This window comes from Hakea prostrata, chromosome 3 (assembly GCF_041222555.1).
Source record: "Hakea prostrata isolate BN-2017 chromosome 3, UWA_Hpros_2, whole genome shotgun sequence".
Classification (NCBI taxonomy): domain Eukaryota; kingdom Viridiplantae; phylum Streptophyta; class Magnoliopsida; order Proteales; family Proteaceae; genus Hakea; species Hakea prostrata.
In genome coordinates, this window is record NC_142602.1 from 41,472,690 (window position 1) to 41,491,829 (window position 19,140).

Genomic DNA, 19,140 nt, shown 5'->3' on the forward strand with positions numbered 1-19,140 from the left:
TGATCTAATCTTTGTTAAACTTCTGATTTGAATTCTGATCTCTTTGGATCTTCTATATTGATCATATTAGTAGTTAATTACTGTGTTTTCCTTCCATGATCCATAATCTATAAATTTCTAGTTGTTCTCTTCTACCATACTATGTGTTCTTCATGATGCATGGTAGTTACATATATGGTAGGTTTTATTTCCTTATTTAGATTTATGCTTCTAAGCCTTGTTCCTTGAAGATCTAAGTATGTTTTCATGATACCTTTACCTGAAGCAATGATCCATCCTCCTATTGTTCTTGTCTTTGTTTTCTATTTCAAATTCATCAAGATCCATGGTTGATCTAATTATGGTAACTTTTTGTTTCCTAATTTGGATCTTGATATCTTGATTGGATTGGTGTTTTGAGGTCCCCTATATGTTAGAATACTACTGATGTAGTTTACCCCTTGATTAGTACCCTTTTGAACCACCAAATTCGGATTTCATATCTTAAAACTCTGTTTTTTTTGGGCTACTGTCTGCATTGGTCGACTGATTGGTCGACTGGACCAGTCGACCAATGAGTACAACGAACTCCGAAATTGGTCCGTGTTGGATGTTTTGGTATCTTTTCTGTTAGGGATCTTTCCTAATATGTTGTATATACTTGTTTAGGACCTTCTTCTCAAGTTTGTCAAGATCTTACTTGATTTCTTAGGATTCCTTTGCGAGTTATAAAAGGTAAGGATGGTTATTTCCTTAATTACATAGATAGCATGAATCTAGTTTCTATATTTGAATATCATAGATATGATTCCTAAATTAGATTCTTACAATGATATACTACTGTTGCATAACTTTGATTACAGTAGCATTACTTATTCATATTGAATTGACTCATGTATGATTTACTTACCAATTATATACAAGGTGATTGCAATTATTGATTTCTTTCCATATATGAGGTTACCATATATGTGATGATATGAATTGATGCATGTGTATGCTTAAGTATGGTTTGGAAAGGAGAGGTGTCCTTTTGACACTTCTGTCCTTGGACTACTACGGGAATATTATGGGATGTTTCCGGAGATGCCCTCTGGACACCTTCCTAAACTGTTGGATGACATATCTAGGAGTGTCTAGTAGTGTTTGGCTAGGATGTCCTGTTATGTCAGACCCTAATCGGAGGGGTATTGAGACCGAACGACCCGTGGTAGCAATGGGGATTCATGGGCGCTCAAGACCGGTAACCAACCCGTGAGAGGACAGGAATCACATTGTGGGGGCCATTTATTGGTAGGGTTGCATATGGTTAGACTTGGGCTCACGGGCGCTTAAGACCGGTAACCAACCCGTGAGAGGACGTGAGAGCTTCCCGTTTACCATATGTGGATGATCAATAGGGTTGATGAGTCCGTAGTCGGGGACTATGAGGACTCTAGTGTGAAGGATACCGGAAAGGATCGTCGGGGACGAGGAATGGAAGTATCTGGATCCGACTTGATGTAACTAAGTAGAAGACTTGCATTTGGCTAGGTTTTACCCCGACATGCGCCGCACTTATACCAAATGGTTGTGAGAGAGTGTGTTGACTTAACCCCCTGCCATGGTTTGTCCCGAGGGATGAAGGACCCATTACCAATCGGCTGCTCAAGACCGGTGAAATGATCCGTGAGAGAATCCAAGATATCTTAAATGGTTGAGGATGTGAGTGGACTTTCCTAAAGAAGTACGGTGCTATGACTTAAAGCATGTCCGCCAATAGAGACCAGCATACATAGAGTTAGATTCATTCATTCATTGCTTGTCTCATATCATATTGCATTTATGTTTGTTCCGGGAATCCTGCCATTTATGTTATTATGGATTTTAATCGCCTTTACCGAGTTTCTTTGAAACTCATTCCTTTATTGTACAATGTTTGTTAGACTATCCTGCAGTCTTGAGTACTATGACGGTCCCTATGAAGAAGCGCAAGGCGAAGAGGCATATCTCCGGGAAGGTGATTGCGGTTACCACAATTACTCTGAAGATCCCGCGAGTGGTTATGCTCCGTACGATGCTTAGTCCGACCATCGAGTGGAAGCGTCCTTGTGCCATTTATGAGATTTACACTTATAAGGATGTTGTCTATAAAGTGGAGAACAATTTAGTTACCCAATGTACTAGCTACTGGGATTAGATTTTATTTAGTTTATTCTCTTTAGAGCTACTTTTCCGCTGGTTGTAAAGTGGGATTTTTGCCTCACTTTACTTATCTGTTTGATACTCTGATTATATCTATTATTCTGATTCATTTATGATTCATTCTTTCTTTATTGGATCTATGGTTTATCTTCCGCACTTTTGTTATGATTGTTCATGATTATGTTATTGTTTATGTGGGAGGTTGATCACTCGATACCTGATCTTCGGGCTGTGGATCACACTCTCGGGTATGCCAGATAGGGTACCGGCTGGGAGGGCGTGACATAACTTCTGCGAAGTCATGCCAGAGAGCAGTTAGGGTTTTCTTGTCGCTATCTGATTGCTCCAAGGGGATGGAGGCGAAGGCCTCATCATCAGTATCGCCCTTGCCGGCGTTAAGTTCAAGAGGAATTTCAGAAGAAACCCTATCGCCCTCCATTACTGAAAAGTCTGATTGTGGTTTCTAGAGAAAAAAGAAACCTAGAAACGAAAGTAAACTTTGTAAGGGAGTCAATAGACTTACTGAATCACTAAGGCAGAAAGCTCGAGAACGAGAGGATCGTGAGGGCGCGAAGAAGACAACAAGGTTTCAAAATTCCAGACAAAGAGAATGAAACCTACGAAGACAACGAACCGCTTTTAAGCACTTGCACGAGTGTTCGAGGATGTGTACGATAGAGATGGACTCAACATCAACGATCGAGATTTGGAGACGGTTCGAAAGTTTGAACTCACGAATCAAAAACAGACATTCAGAAACCGTCATTTCGATTGCATGAACAACGATAGTTTCAGCTGCAAAGGACGCTTGGCGTCACCCCCACAAAAAGTGAGAATACTCACAACGCTCGAGGAAAAAGTGATACAACCACATTAAATGTGATATGACATTTAATGGGTTGGGGATTATGCAGAACTATTGTATGCAGAACTATTGTTCGATAAAGAACCCAGTTAAAAACCAAGCCCTCAGGATCGACCGAACGCTTGGTCTGGGGGGCTCGTGATATGGAGAAAATATAACCGAACCTGGTTCAAACTTGGTTCAATCCTCAACTCCGGTTGGGACGAAAGGAATCAACTCGCTTCCGAGCGAGCCAGGTCCGGGAGATAGCTAGCTGAGGAAGAAAACTAACTCAGTCACAAGCACGCCCTAATCCGATATGATTTGAATAGGTTAATCAACCTAAAGACGGCTAGCAGTATTTGGCGGCTGTCACTCATCGCTATTATATGGATAACCACCATATAACGATCGTATTATCAAAGGAGTCATCTACTAGTCCAAACTAGTAGAGGTCTATCACTCAACGGATCTATCTGTTAAGATCCAACGACTATCCGAAGAAGGCTCAAATACATCTAACGAAGGAGATTTGAAGGTACACTCTATATAAGACATCACCTACCCACGAGGGAAGGATATATATAATCTGAATCGTATTCTTGTTATTCATTACTTAGCTCTATAGTCTAGCAGAGCCGTTTGTAATTAAGTTCATCAACTGACTTAGCCTTCGGAGGTGGACTCCCGATCCCAGCGGTCGGGCCACATCTTACGTTCGTTTTTGCAGGTCATTCTCAGGAGATCTAAAGGCTGAGCAAATTTTAGACGCATCAATATATATATTATATTTTTTTTTATCTCATATAATTTTTAATCCCATTTAACTATGGTAGGGAGTAGCTATACTTATTAGAATAAATTGCCAAAACCTCAAATGGTTATGGTGGAGAATACTAAAGGCTGTGTTTGGACTCTGGATGTATAAAGTGATTTTTTGTTATTAACAAATACAAAAGTGACCTAGAATTTATACCAATCAAAGCGTAGAAATTCTAGGATAGTGCTAATCTTGTATATGCTTTTGTGGTCACTTCTTCTTCTTTTCATTTTTATGATTTTCGTGTACCAAATCTGCCAATTGCAAAATACAACTGAAATTCCTTAACAGAAAAAATCTTTAAAAAAAATTGAGTGGTATTATTTACATTTTGCTTCAACATGTAACAACTGAATCCATCCATCCATCATGGGCATCAAGCGCTTAGTCTTGCTACTTATCTTTTGTAGTTTCGTCTATATTTCTAGATAGGCTGATGTAGTAGCCGACTTTCTAGCCTGGAAGGCTTTGTTTATTAATATACAACAGTATAGCCGTCCTCTCCAAGATCTATCAATCCATGTAATCCTGTAGTTTTGTGTCCAACAACTTCTAATGAATAGTCCTTTGTTCACAAAAATAAACATAAAAACTAAATCCATCCATCAGCGTGGAGTGATAGTCAACCAATTCACAGAACAATCTTCAATCATCATCGGAGTTACTGGTCGGCTAGCAGAGAAAGCAGGTTTCTGAGGTTGTGGAAGAGAGAGAGATTCATTTCGCAGCATAACAATGACACTTGACATGGTGGGTCTATCCACTGGATCTTCTTGAACACACAGCAATCCAACATTGATGCATCTCAAGAATTCAGTTGAACATTCTGTTTCTGTTAACAATGGATCCATCATCTCTAACCCTTTTCCATCACTCCATAGTTGCCATGCCTGCAATATCATACTATGGAATTAGATAATAAGGTTCTACCCAAAAAAAAAAAAAAAAAAAAAAATTAGTTAACAAGGAAAATCATTCTACAAAGAATTCTTATCTTTAACATGAGCTGAATGAAGTAAGCTAGCAAAACCTACATGATCCAAAAGGCTAGAAGCACTCTTCGACCGAAGGAAGCCGGCATTCCTTCTCCCAGTTATAATCTCTAGTAAGATTACCCCGAAGCTATAAACGTCTGACATTGTGGAATATACTCCCTCCATAGCAAACTCTGGAGCCATATATCCACTGTTCAAATTTACAAAGATATAGTGTGTTAGAGCATCAAGATGAAATGTAATTCTTAAGAAAGTTCAGCAATTAAAATGCCATATTGAAACTTACTAAGTTCCAACGATCCTCAAGGTATTCTTTTCGCTATCGCTTCCACCAAATATTCTCGCCATGCCAAAGTCTGAGATCTTGGGATTCATTTCCTGGTCCAACAGAACATTGCTAGGTTTCAGGTCTCTGTGCACGATTTTAAGTCGAGAATCTTCATGAAGATAAAGGATACCCCGAGCAATTCCAACAATAATGTTAAACCGCTTTCTCCAATCAAGTGTTGCACATGTCGTTGGATCTTGAAAAAGGAATTGAAACATAAAGTAAAATGAGAGGTTTTTAATTACATCCATTATTCTCAATCCATGAATTGCTTTCCCAGATCCTAATATGATTTTATCAGGATTTATTTTCAAGCTTACGCCCTCAAGTTAAATATATTTTGCCTACAAATTGTTTTCCAGGGAAAGGAACGGTTGCAATCTGAATGAGCTTCAGGAAAATTGGGCAAGAAAAAGGCAGGGGGCGGGGAGGGGAGATGTAAGAGATACTAACCTAATAGAACAGCATCAAGGCTTCCTTTGGGCATGTATTCATAGACAAGAATCTTTTCCCCTTTTTCTATGCAACAACCCAAGAGCTTCACAAGATTTTTATGTTGAAGTCTCATTATTAGCAGAACTTCATTCATAAATTCCTCTAATCCTTGCTCAGAACTGCTTGAAAGCCTCTTAATCGCTACTTCTCGTCCATCTGGTAGTGTCCCCTGCGATGAGCAGATTTTACTGTTAATAAACAGTTCAGTAGAAACATGAAAATTGTCCAGAAAATTGTCTCAGAAAAATAGGGAGGGACACTAGTTTTACTCAAAAATCTGGAAACTCTGATTAGAGAAATCCTAATTATTACCTTAAAAACTGGGCCAAAACCTCCCTGTCCAAGCTTTTTTGAGTCAGAAAAGTAATCTGTAGTTTCAAGCATAGTTGTTAGATCAAACAAAGGAATATCCTGAGGCTCCATTTCTTCACCTCCTGCCACTACATAATTCAGAAAACCATCTGTGCTTGTGGGGGAACTACTATTAAATATTGGAGTTTCTGGAGCAGGAGTTTTCTTCCTTCCTGTAAGCGAAACAAGATTGGTTATCAACTAAGAATCAGGAAAACCAAAATTTTTAGGTAGACAGTGTTGTAGTTGCTTGGGCATACTTACCTTTCACAACTAAGAAATAAACAGAGAAACCAAAGAGAACAACTGCAACACAAGCTGATAAAATACCGATGATCAAAATTTTCGTCAATGATTTTTTGTTCGAATCACTTCCTCCTGATTGCAGAAAATAATTAACACATCCATTAGAACTTCCTAAAAAAAAGTCATCCTAGGTAAACGATGGAACAGTTACCTGCAGTTGAGGGTGCAAGGGGCGAAACTCCAGTGGCTCCTTCATAGAAAGCATACAACTCATACCTTAAGTAACAACTCTTGCTGAGAAGTCTAGCCCCTCTAAACATGTTGCAGCAGCTTAGAATCTCATTTTCTGCATTTTGAAGGCATTGAAGACATTCTTTTCCAGACAGATCTCTGGTGCACTGGACAAGACCATATAGTCTTTCTTCACTGGTAAGATTAGCTTGCCCTGTAGCATAAAAGCCGGAGGAAGGATTCGAAACAGCGAAACTGGAGAGGTTATTCAACAACACCCTCACTGCTTGACTGAACTGTTTGGGATTTGAGATAGTGTTATTGTTCCATAGAGGGAGATCTGCAGTGTTATCTGTATGCCCAAAGAAATTTTGGTTCGAGTATCGCAGTTCACAGTACTCTTCCCAGACAGATGCTTCTTTTCTGTTTGGACAGAGTGTTGAGATGTCTTGAACTGCCATATTAACACAGTTCTTGCATTGGGCAAAGGTTGTAAATCCAAGGCAGAGATAGGAGCCATAGACTGTATCAGTTCCATTGCCAAAGGTAAAATTGTTGAAGATTGAGAGAGAAGAACTAGAGGAAGAAGAAGAGAAGAGATCATTGAGATTGTTCTGAAATACAGTGTCAAGACTGTAATTTACAGTAGCATTAGAACAAAAGGGATATGGGGCATCAGCACCACAAGGGTCATGGAGCATAACAAAAAGGAAATATAGAAAGATGAAATGGAAGGTTTTCTCCATGGCTAGCTAGTGGATTATTACCCTACTGGAGAAGATAGACTGGGGAGTTGTCAAAAGTAATACCTGAAGCTGTTCTTCATCTCTTACAGTTGACCAACAAATTGACAGAATTCAAAGGTTGCAGTTTTGAAAGTGAAATTTGAAAGCAGAGAATAGAACAGATGAGGGAAAGCTACACTTTACCTTCCAGGAAACGTAGCTCTGCTTCTTCTTACTAGTTCTAGTCAAAGTAGACAAATCTGTGAGCCATGGAAGAGGGGGGAAAAGTAGGGGAATATCGAGGAAACATCTCCGCAACGAACCTGAGAGGAGCAATCCCTGCAAATTCCTCATGTTCAACATCTCCAAGACCCATAGAAAATGAAACCTTAGAAATCACTGCGGTAATCCTTATTTTAATGATTCGGAGTCGCATAATAATATTCTAAACTAGTTAGATCTGTTCAAGAAATAGATTAGCAGCTAAGTCTGCGGTGTTCGAAAACTATGGAGGTCTGGAGGGCCAAAAAGTGGAGAACCAGTTCTAGTTTGCCAATTGATTAGCGTTGAAATTACATATTTGATTTTCTTTCTTTTCCTTTGAATTAGAATCAATGAGTTTCAAACCTAAGCCCGCCTGAGCCTGAATAGGGTTTGGGCTAAAGATTTTGAACCTAAGGGCAGATTAGGGCCAAAATATTCTGGTTCTAAACTAAAGCCAGCTTGTTTCAGCCCATTCCTGATTTTGGCCCTGATTTTGGCGTTGATTCTAGTCATAATCTTGGCCCTGATTCTAACCCTGATCTTGGCCCATGATTTTGGCCCTGATCCTTACCCTAATTTGAATCTGAACCCTCCACCGATATGGAGAATAATTAATTTTAATCCTCATGGGTGAATACTTGACACATGTCAAATTTTAAAAACATGATCATGTTTTGTAGAAAATTAATAAAAATAAATAATATCCTCATTACCAATGTAGTAAGCATCCATCTGATTTTGGCCCTGATTTTGGCCCTAATTATGGCTCTAGTCTTAATGTTAATTTGACCCTGATCATATACTAGATTTTTACCCTAATCTTTATATTAACATTGATATAACTATAAATCTCGATTTTGACTTCAGTCATTTGATCATACTAAACTATGAGTTCACTTTTTTATAATTTTTAAGGTAATTTTTATTTTTTGAACTAAGTCATTTTTAGTTCCCAAAAACATTGACTTTTTTTTTTTTTTTAACTTAAGGCAAGATAATATATTATAAATAATAAAAACTAGTATATAGATAATTAATATCTAACAAATCTCCACCCCAACTTCTCATCATAAATATTGACATTTTTCTTTTGCCTCCAATGTGATATTTCAGAAAAACTTATTAAGGACAAATAGTTGTGTTTATAATTGATGCGTCCAAAATCTGCTCAGCCCTTAGATCTCCTTAGAATGACCTGCAAAACGAAAGCGTCAGATGTGGCCCGACCTCTGGGGTCGGGAGTCCACCTCCGAAGGCTAAGTCAGTCGATGAACTTAATCACAAACGACTCTGCTAGACACACAGAGCTAAGGAATGAATAACTGGAATATGATCTAGATCGTAAGCATATGAGTATTTACGTCCAAAGGTGTGTGTATGGATCTGGTGTCCTCTTTACCTTGTAGGTAAGTGGTGTTTATATAGAGTGTACCTTCGAATCTTCTTCGTTGGATGTATTTGAGCCTTCTTCGGATAGTCGTTGGATTCTAACAGTTAGATCCGTTGAGCGATAGACTTCTACTAGTTTGAACTAGTAAAGGACTCCTGAGATAACCTCACGGTTATCTGATGATTATCCCTTCAACAGCGATAAGTGACAGCCGCCAAGTTGTGTCTACCATCATTAGGGTAATTAACCTAATCCATAAGTCGGATTAGGGCGTGCCTGTGGCTGATTTAGTTTTTTCCTCAGCAAGCCACCTCCTGGACCCGGCTCGCTCGGAAGTGAGTCGATTCCCTTTGTCTCGACCGGGGTCTAGGGTCAAACCAAGTACGAACCAGGTTCGATCATCTTTTCTCCATATCACGAGCCCCCCAGACCAAGCGTTTGGTCTATCCCTAGGGCTTGGTTTTTCACTGGGTTCTTCGTCAATCAATAGTCTTTGCATATCCCACTAAATGTCATATCACATTTAATGCGGTGGTCACTTTTTCCTCGAGCGTTGTGAGGGCAATGCCACGCGTCTTATTGCAATCGAATGATCGTGGCTCACGTAACCCAAGAGACGATTTCCGAACGCCTGTTTTGGATTCGTGAGTTCAAACTTTCAAACCGTCTCTAAATCTCGATCGTCGGTGCTGAATCAATCTCAATCGTTCACGTCCTCGTACACTCGTGCGGGTGCTTAAAAGCGATTCGTTGTCTTCGTAGGTTTCATTCTTCTTGTCTTGGAATTTTGAAACCTCGTTGTCTCCTTCGCGCCTTCTCGTTCCCAAGCTTTTTGCCTCACTGAATCAGTAAGTTTACTGATCCCTTTGCAAAGTTAACTTCATGTCTCCAAGTTTTTCTTTTTCTTTTTGTACCGTACTGAAGCTTTAGTAATGGAGGACAATAGGGTTTCTTCTGAAGCTTCCTTAGTGCCCAGCGCCAGTAATAGTGATAATGGTAACGAGATCTTTGTTTCCCTTCCTTCTGAGCAGTCGGATAGTGATAATAAAACCCTAACTGCTCTCTGGCGTGACTTTGCAGAAGTTAACCAGAAAAGATTAGAAAGAAAAGCTGAGACTTCTTCTGCCCTTCCTGAGTCTGGACCATCCACGACTCCTAGGGTGACCGCCGAGTCTTCTGGGCAGTCAAAATAAACTTCCAGGTCTAGTGGTAGACCCGATTCTATTGCCTCTTCGTATAAGGAGGAAACTCTTCTTTCGACCATTTAAGGTTTTGATTTTCCTTCCTCTTACCAACTTAGGGCTCCAAACCCTAATGAGAGGGTTGATTCGACCCTTCCAGACGAATTTTCCCTATATATAGATGCACTGGAAAGCGGGGTTCGCTTTCCTTTCTTTAATCCTTTGTTTGCAGCCATCCTGAATCACTGGGACATTTGCCCTGGAATGTTGCTTCCTAATAGCTAGCATCTCATCGTTGGCTTCTTGGGTTTATGCTTTGAACTTGGCATTACGCCCTCTCTTGCTCTTTTTGTGCACTTTCATCTTCTTTCTATTTCCCATCCTCATGGTTGGGTTGTGCTCTCCAAGCGTAATAAGACTGAGCTTGGCTGGAGGGGCAGCATTCTTGCCAAAGGAACTTGCCCTTCCAATCACAAAGGATGGCGCGAGCGATATTTTTTCTGTCGAGCACCTCAATCAGATCTCAACTTCCCGACCGTCTGGAAACAATATAATTCATACTCTGAAGGTAACCGGGTCCTTCCCTTATCCAAAGAAGATGAGATGGCCGTCAGGAAGATCAAATCAATTCCATGGTATCAGGAGATACATGGATTTGAGGTGGAGTACAACTCCATCCTTCAATGGGGCTGGCTCATCGTGAGCTTCTTAACCACCACCTTTCAATTTTCTAAGAATGATATGTCTTTTTGCAATCCTGATTTTTGTCCTTCTTTGCAGTGCCACCAAGAATGAACCCTGAGAATCTTCTGGCAAAGGCTGCCAGGGCCGTTGTGACAGCTGAGCAACGGTCTCCCAGAGCCTTGACTGTTGAACAAGAGGTATCAGGAACTTGAAGCCCGTGGTTGACACTTCGGGAAAAGGGAAAAGACCAATGGTAGAAGAGTCTGGTATCCCATCCGCCGCTTGAACTAAAAGGAAGCACGATTCGGTTGATGCTTCCTCCCAGAAAAAATCCAAAAAGAATGAAGATTGCGAGGAGATCTTCGCGCCTCAGTGGACACTAAAGCAGACTGATAGGGCAACACAAGACCCTGAGAAAGCTGCAGAATGGATTTCTCTCTGTCTTCTGCCTGCCGAAAATAGAACTTTTCCAATGATTGCCTAAATATTTCCTCCTCCTATCTCCAAAAGCTTGTCTTGGAAATAAAATATAAATGATATAACTTATCACTTAACTCATTGTATCTTGACAAGGGATGACCTTTGGGATATCATGAAGAGACGTTCGGGAAAGATGCTTTAGCTTCTGTATTCCCCACTACTCCTTCATTTATTGCAAAGCCCAAACGTTTCCCTTCATTTATTGCGAAGTCCAAACGTTTCCCTGCCCTTGTATACCACTCACTTCTTTCAATGAATTGGTAATACAACCATTATTTAAATGGTGGCGCGACGGTTGGAGGTATTCTCGTACCAGGTGCATATTTCCACATGGCTTCCTTATGACCGTTGATCTTGCTTTTTGAAGAATTCAAAGCGTTTCTTCGATCTAGGCCTTTGGTTGCCTTTGGCTCTCAACCATCGCCTCACTACTTGAGGCTATTTAAGTCCTTCAAGGGTACTCTCCATCTATCCTGCTATCTGCAAGTTAGATTTGCAAAACGAAATTCCGTCTTCTTGTGATGCATCTGTATTCCTCGTACTCCAACAATATTTTCAATCAACTTCTAAACAAGTAAACTTTTGTCTATGTCACAAATCTCCTCTCCTTCCCCCTGAGTGAACTCCACAGTAGTAATACTTGGGGCTTACTTAATGGGTACTCTGACTAGTTCTTATTCTACAGAGAACTAGGGTTTTCCCTTGTTGGAAAATGCCAAGTTAGCATTTGCCACATCAGTCTCCAATCAGTTTTGATGATGACAAACACTCTACTAATGTTTCCATAAAGATATGTTTTTTGTCCATCTCATCACTGCAGAGAATCTTGATGTAAATATCCGGTTCAAAGAAAATTCCGGAGAGTCAAGCTCAAGATCAAACCATCTTAGACAAAGAACCAAAGTCAAGAGGAGAGCATCAAGATCACTGATCAAGATCAAGTCAAAGATCAAGACTTAGGCTAAATCAGGGCTTAGGACACCTTTGCATACACACACATGTAAATACATCCATAATATGTAATCCATGTTACTAGAGTGACCTAGGACGTGTTAGTAAGGTGTATAGCGCTTAGGATTGTCAAAACGATCTAAAAATCCAAGCCATATCCCAGCCCAAAGTTGTTTAGAAAAATAGAGCCCAGACGGATGTCCGTCTGAGCAGACGGACGTCCGTCTGTTTTCATAACTCTGTTTCTCAAAAACAATAGAAGGCCAGACGGAATTTCCGTCTGGCAGACGGATGCCCGTCTGAGCCAAACCAGGCCAGACGGATGACCGTCTGGGCAGACGGACGTCCGTCTGGCCCATGGACGTCCGTCTGACTATAACGGCTAGTTTAAAGAGAATATCTTCTACAGCTGTTTGTAACAGAGATACCTTTGAGACGGATGACCGTACCGGCGGCGACCGGACGTCCGTCTTGAACAAAATCTCACAAAGATTTTATGTCTGTTGGGGAAATGGGGAAAGCAGTAACTTGGGGTCTATAAAAGCCCAACCATCCCCATTTGAGAATCATCCTTCTCCCCCATCTAGCACATATTCACTCACAAGTGAAAAAGCAAAGTTTTGGTGTTTTTAGCATTTTTGCTGTCCTCCCAACTCTGGTTAACTTTGAGGGATATTCCAAAGTTGAAGCTTTCACTAAAGCAAAGTCTGGAGTTATTGAAACTGCTGAAGTATATTGACTCTTGGTTCATTCATTACATCACTTGCACTCAAAGGGTAAAGGGTTACTCTCTTTTGATAGGTAATATCTAATACTTTTCGTATTGTGAATTGGTTATTTTAATTCTAGTCTAGGTTGATTAGAATTCATTGTATTGGATACTTTTGTCCGTAAACGAAGATTGTATTGGATACTCTTGTCCGTGAACGAAGATTGTAAAGGGTACTCTTGCCCCGAAACAAAGATTGTAAGGGTTTGTTTCTCTACCCACTGTATTGAAAGAGATCCGTTAGTGGAAATACTCTCTTGAGACTAAGAGAGGAGTGGACGTAGACTCGTAGAGTCGAACCACTATAAATTCTTTGTTTGTGATTGCTGTTTGTCATTAGATTTCATCTTAAACTGTCAACTCATTTTGAAATTGCAACTAAACCAGAAAATTGGTATAAACCACTAGGTACAACCTAATCACCCCCCTCTAGGTTGCACCAACAATTGGTATCAGAGCGGGAGCTCACATCGAGATTAAAATCAATCTCAAAAAGAGTAAAAGATCATGGCATCATTGTCTAACCAATTCTCCTCAAGACCCGAAGGTTTAAATACCTCTAGACCTCCATATTTTGATGGAGAAGGGTTTGCTTATTGGAAGAATAGATTTGAAGATTTTGTTTGTGCTATTGATATAGATGTTTGGGATATAATTGTGTATGGACCAAATGAGATTACCAAACTTGATAAAGATGGTAACAAAGTCCCAAAACCAAGGACTGAATGGGATGTAATTGATAAAATTAAATCTCAAGCAAATCACAAGGCAAAAATGTTCCTACAATGTGCTTTGAGTGAAAAAGTATACAATAGGTGTGGTACTTGCAAGAATGCAAAGGAAGTTTATGAAAAATTAATAGTTACATATGAAGGAACAAACCAAATAAAAAAGATAAATTTGGATGTCTATATGCTTCAATATGAAAATTTCAAGATGTTAGATAATGAGGATATAACTTCTTTGTTTACTAGATTTTCTAACATTATAAATAAGTTGCATAGTCTTGGCAAGGAATTTGCAAATGAAGATGTGACAAGAAGAATCCTACGAGCACTTCCACCATCTTGGAGACCCAAGAAAATAGCAATTCAAGAAGTGGGAAATCTAGAACATATCACACTTGATGAGCTCATGGGATCTCTACTTGCACATGAGGCAGGACTTGAAGAAGACAAGAAGTATGAGGAAAGCCAGTCAAAAGAACAAAAGAAGAAGTCCATTGCTCTTAAAAGTTCCATCAAAGACGATGAAAGCGATGAAGACAACAGTGACTCTGACAGTGATATTGCTTTTATCACAAGAAAATTCAGGAAATTTCTAAAAGGAAGAAAAGAACGGTTTCCATTCAAAGGACAAGGATCCAAAGAATTCAAAGGTAAAAGCTCATCAAAAGGTAAAATTTCATCTACTAACAATCAGGATGTTATTTGCTTTGAGTGTAGAAAACCAGGACACTTAAAAAATGAATGTCCTACCAAAGGGAAAAAGAAGGCGTACAAAGCCGAAGTAGTCTACACTACAAGTGATGATGAAGAAGAAAGTGAAGAGTCCGATGAAGAAAAGATCAACTTAGCCTTGATGGCCAGCTCACTTGAAGAACAAGATCATGAGGTAAGTTCCATATATGATAGTCTTGATTCTACGCTTGATGAAAATGATATAGATAACATTGATGAAGAAGATTTGGCTAGTGGCTTTGAAACTTTATACAAGTTCAGCAAGAAAATTGAAAAGAAAAACAAAATTCTAGAAGGAGAAGTAATATCTCTAAATGAAACAGTAAGCAACTTACAAGAGTACATTAGAAAAATAGAAAAAGAAAATAATGTGAAATCCACAAGTGAGGAAGAAGATCTAGATGGTCTTCTAGGAGAAGTACATTATCTCAATAACACCGTAACTGAATTACGGGAACATATTGAGAAAATAGAACTAGAAAATACAGATTTAAACAACTCTCTTGTGAAATTCACAAATAGTCAATAGAACTTAGATAGCCTTCTAGGTAACCCCAAAAAGAATCCCCAAGACAAAGAAGGACTAGGATTCAATAGTGAAACTGAAACTCCTAGAAAAGGGAAAGAAGTTCGTTTTGAAAAAGGAACATCTAGTAAGAACCCTTTACCCACACCCAAAAATGCTCAAGGAAACATTCAAGGTGGGAACAAGACTCAACCTCAAACAATTAGAAGAAAAATTGAAAAGAAAAATCACTACATTCAAAGTAAAAGAGTAAATGAAAATCAGAAGAATGGACAAAGGAATAATCAATGACAAAATTATCATAATCAAAATTATTTAAGAAGAAATGATAGAAATCAAAACAACTATGAACATAGGCAGCAAAAATTCAAAAACTATCAAAATGTCCAAAACCAACACCATCAATTTTGGCCAAACCAAAACCAAATGATGTTTAATTATAATTGGCCATATCCCTATTTTGCACCCTATGAGCATATCCCTCAACCTTCATATATGTCACATATGCCTAGAAGAAATGAAAATATTTTCAATAATACAAACAAGATAAATGGACAAAGAAGTCAAAACTTCAATGGACCAAGAAGACAAAAACCTCAAGTCCAAGAACCATTTGACATTTGTGATCCAAGGTTTCAAAGACCAAAATGATATCAATCTAGTTGGTTCAACATCGAACCAATAAGAACTAACCAATTTGGACCCATGTAGACGTGGGGACCAATGCACATCTATCCTTTCCTCTGTAGGTTTGCTTAATGAATACTCAAAGAAGTGAATGGTACATTGATAGTGGCTGTTCCAAACATATGACGTCAAATCCAAAGCTCTTCACAAAGCTTAGATCATATGATGGAGGATGCGTTACCTATGGAGACAATAGTAAAGGAAAGATTGTTGGCATTGGTCAAGTTAATATTGGAGGTACATCTATCTCAAATGTATATCTAGTTGATAAACTATCATATAACTTGCGTAGTGTAAGTCAATTATGTAGTATAGGTTATAAAGTCACCTTTGATGTCTCTTCTTGTTATGTGAAAGATATGAATGAAAAATTAATCATTAAAGGAATTAGGAGAGACAACATCTACACTTGTGTATTCAATGAATCATCTCTTAGTATGACTTGTCTCATGTCTCTTAAAGAAACTCTAATTTGGCATAGAAAACTAGGTCACATAAATAAAAAACAAATTGAAATCATTGCATCAAAAAATTTAGTTAGAAATCTTCCAAAAATGAAATTTGACAAAAACTACTTTTGTGATGCATGCCAAAAGGGAAAACAAACTAGAGTATCCCATAAGTCCAAAAATATAGTCTATACTAGTAGACCACTAGAACTATTACATATGGACTTATTTGGACCTATTTCCATAGCTAGCCTTGGTGGAAAATATTATACTTTTGTCATCGTTGATGACTACTCAAGGTATACTTGGACTCTGTTTCTAAAGCATAAAGATGATGCTTTTGAAGAATTCAGTATTCTTGTTAAGAAAATTCAAAATCATAAAGGATACCTTATAACTACCATCTAAAGTGACCATGGAAGAGAATTTGATAACAACAACTACTTTGGACAATTCTATGACAAAGAAGGCATAACTCATAATTTTTCTGCTCCTAGAACTCCCCAATCAAATGGAGTAGTAGAGAGAAAGAATAGATCACTTCAAGAAATGGCCAGAACCATGCTTAGTGAATTCTCAATGCCCAAATACCTTTGGGCAGAAGCCACAAGTACTGCTTGCTATGTCTTAAACCATGTGATAATTAGAAAATTTCTAAACAAGACACCATATGAACTCTATCATAATAAAGTACCTAGAGTTGATCATTTTCAAATATTTGGTTGTAAGTGCACTATATTAAACACTAGAGATCCTAAAGGAAAATTTGAAGAAAAAGTCGATGAAGGAATTTTCCTAGGATATTCTCGAACAGTAGAGCATATAGAGTACTAAATCGAAGAACCCTTGTTGTGGAAGAATCCATGAATGTCACATGTGATATCTCTCCACCTAAAGATAAATATAAACCTTTAATTGATGAGGAAGATGATGGAAGGACTGAACAGGTCATTAGGGAAAAAGTGGATGACCAATCATTAGAGGAATCTCGAACCATTCTAGAAGAAAATAGAACTCACTCTCAAGAATTACCTAAAGAGGTAGTTCCTTGGAAAGATCATCCTCTTGACCAAGTAATAGGAAACTTAGGTCAAGGAATCCAAACTAGATCTAGAACCCAAAATTTCTGCAACTATGCTGCATTCATGTCAACTATAGAACCCAAGAATGCAAAAGAGGCCTTAACTGAAAATTATTGGATTATGGCTATGCAAGAAGAACTAAATCAATTCGAAAGAAATGATGTTTGGGAACTCATTCCAAGACCTCGAGACCATACCATCATAGGTACCAAATGGGTATTTAGAAATAAACTCGATGAAAATGGTCAAGTCATTAGAAATAAGGCATGCCTAGTTGCCCAAGGATATAATCAACAAGAAGGCATTGATTTTGATGAAACTTACGCACCCATAGCCCGACTAGAATCCATACGGATGTTATTAGCATTTGCTTGCTATAAAAACTTCAAGCTGTATCAAATGGATGTGAAAAGTGCATTCTTAAATGGATTCATTATGGAGGAAGTCTACGTTGCCCAACCTCCGGGTTTTGAAGACTCCGAATTTCCAAATCATGTCTTCAAACTAAAAAGAGCTCTTTATGGACTCAAACAAGCCCCACGTGCTTGGTATGAACGACTAAGTAAATTTCTAGTCCAAAAAGAATTCTCAATGGGTAAAGTAGACACCACATTATTTGTAAAACATAAGAAAAATGATATTATAATTGTTCAAATATATGTAGATGATATCATATTTGGTGCTACAAATGAATCCTTATGTCATGAGTTTAGTACTTGCATGAGAAATGAGTTTGAAATGAGCATGATGGGTGAATTATCTTTCTTTCTTGGTCTACAAATCAAACAAAATGAAAATTGCATCTTTATCAGTCAAACCAAGTATATTAAAGAACTCCTCAAGAAATTTGATGCTACCTCTCAAAAGGCAAATGGAACTCCCATGACCACATCTTTGAAATTATCAAAAGATGAGGATGGGAAACTTTTTGATGCCACCAAATATAGAGGTATGATTGGGAGTCTTCTATACTTAACAGCTAGTAGACCAGATATCATGTTTAGTGTCCGTGCTTGTGCACGATATCGAGGCTAATCCTAAACAATCCCATGCCTGTGCCGTTAAAAGAATATTCAAATATTTGAAAGGCACATCAAACTTAGAACTCTGGTATCCCAAAAATCAAGGTTTTGACCTATTAAGTTTTTCGGATGCTGATTTTGCTGGTTGTCATGTTGATCAGAAAAGCACAAGCGGTACATGTCATCTACTTGGACCCTGCCTAGTGTCATGGTTCAGCAAGAAACAAAACGTGTTTGCTCTATCAACAACAGAGGCAGAGTACATTGCAGCTGGAAAATGCTGTGCACAAGTCATTTGGATGAAACAAACCTTGCTTGATTACAAGATTCAACTCCACAAATGTCCCATAAAGTGTGATAGCACTAGTGCCATCAATCTAAGCAAAAATCCTGTGCTTCACTCCCGAGCCAAGCATATTGACATTTGACATCATTTTCTTAGAGATTGTATCCAAAAGAATGAAGTCATTCTTGAATTCATTGATACAAACCATCAATTAGCCGATATTTTCACAAAACCCCTCAGTGAAGACCACTTTGTTGACCTACGACGAGAATTGGGGTTACTTGATCTCTCAGAGTAGCTTAATCCACTCTATTCGCTCTCAAACTCCATCTTCTCAAATGGGTAGTTCAGCACTTCAGACGGTCGTCCGCCTGCCAAGACGGACGTCTGTCTGACTACAGAGTCCAGACGGATTCCCGTCTGGCTCACTGTGTTCACAAATACACAGACTCGTAAAACAGACGGACGCCCGTGTGGTTCAGCCGGACATCCGTCTGCTTTTTTAAAACCCTCTCCGCGATGATATTTTTTTTCAAATCCCTCACTTCTCTCCTTCCTCTACTCAAACGGTTTCAAATCCCTAATTTCTCTCCTTCCCCATATCTCTCCTTCACCTTCCTTCTTAAACCCTCCAACACCTTGCAAACGACACACCTTCCAGCAGCACCATCTCTCTCTCTTGCGCAACTCACGACTTCCTCCTTGTGTGCA

The 19,140-nt window shown here is 38.8% G+C and overlaps 1 protein-coding gene across 2 annotated transcripts; it reads right to left on the minus strand.

Moving 5' to 3' along the window:
* Positions 1 to 3,994: 3,994 nt before the first annotated feature.
* On the minus strand, positions 3,995 to 7,659 carry LOC149022243 (cysteine-rich receptor-like protein kinase 7). 2 transcript variants are annotated; one of them, XM_089150423.1, is made up of 7 exons: positions 6,454 to 7,657; positions 6,261 to 6,374; positions 5,958 to 6,169; positions 5,604 to 5,814; positions 5,109 to 5,346; positions 4,862 to 5,012; positions 3,995 to 4,717 (listed from the first exon to the last, which is right to left on the minus strand). In XM_089150423.1, the coding sequence occupies exons 1-7, from the start codon at positions 7,217 to 7,219 to the stop codon at positions 4,433 to 4,435; spliced, it is 1,977 nt and encodes a 658-aa protein (XP_089006549.1). In that variant the 5' UTR covers positions 7,220 to 7,657; the 3' UTR covers positions 3,995 to 4,432. The 2 variants fall into 2 exon arrangements, with proteins under 2 accessions (XP_089006549.1, XP_089006551.1); XM_089150425.1 differs by having other exon boundaries at positions 4,601 to 4,730; positions 6,454 to 7,659.
* Positions 7,660 to 19,140: the final 11,481 nt, after the last annotated feature.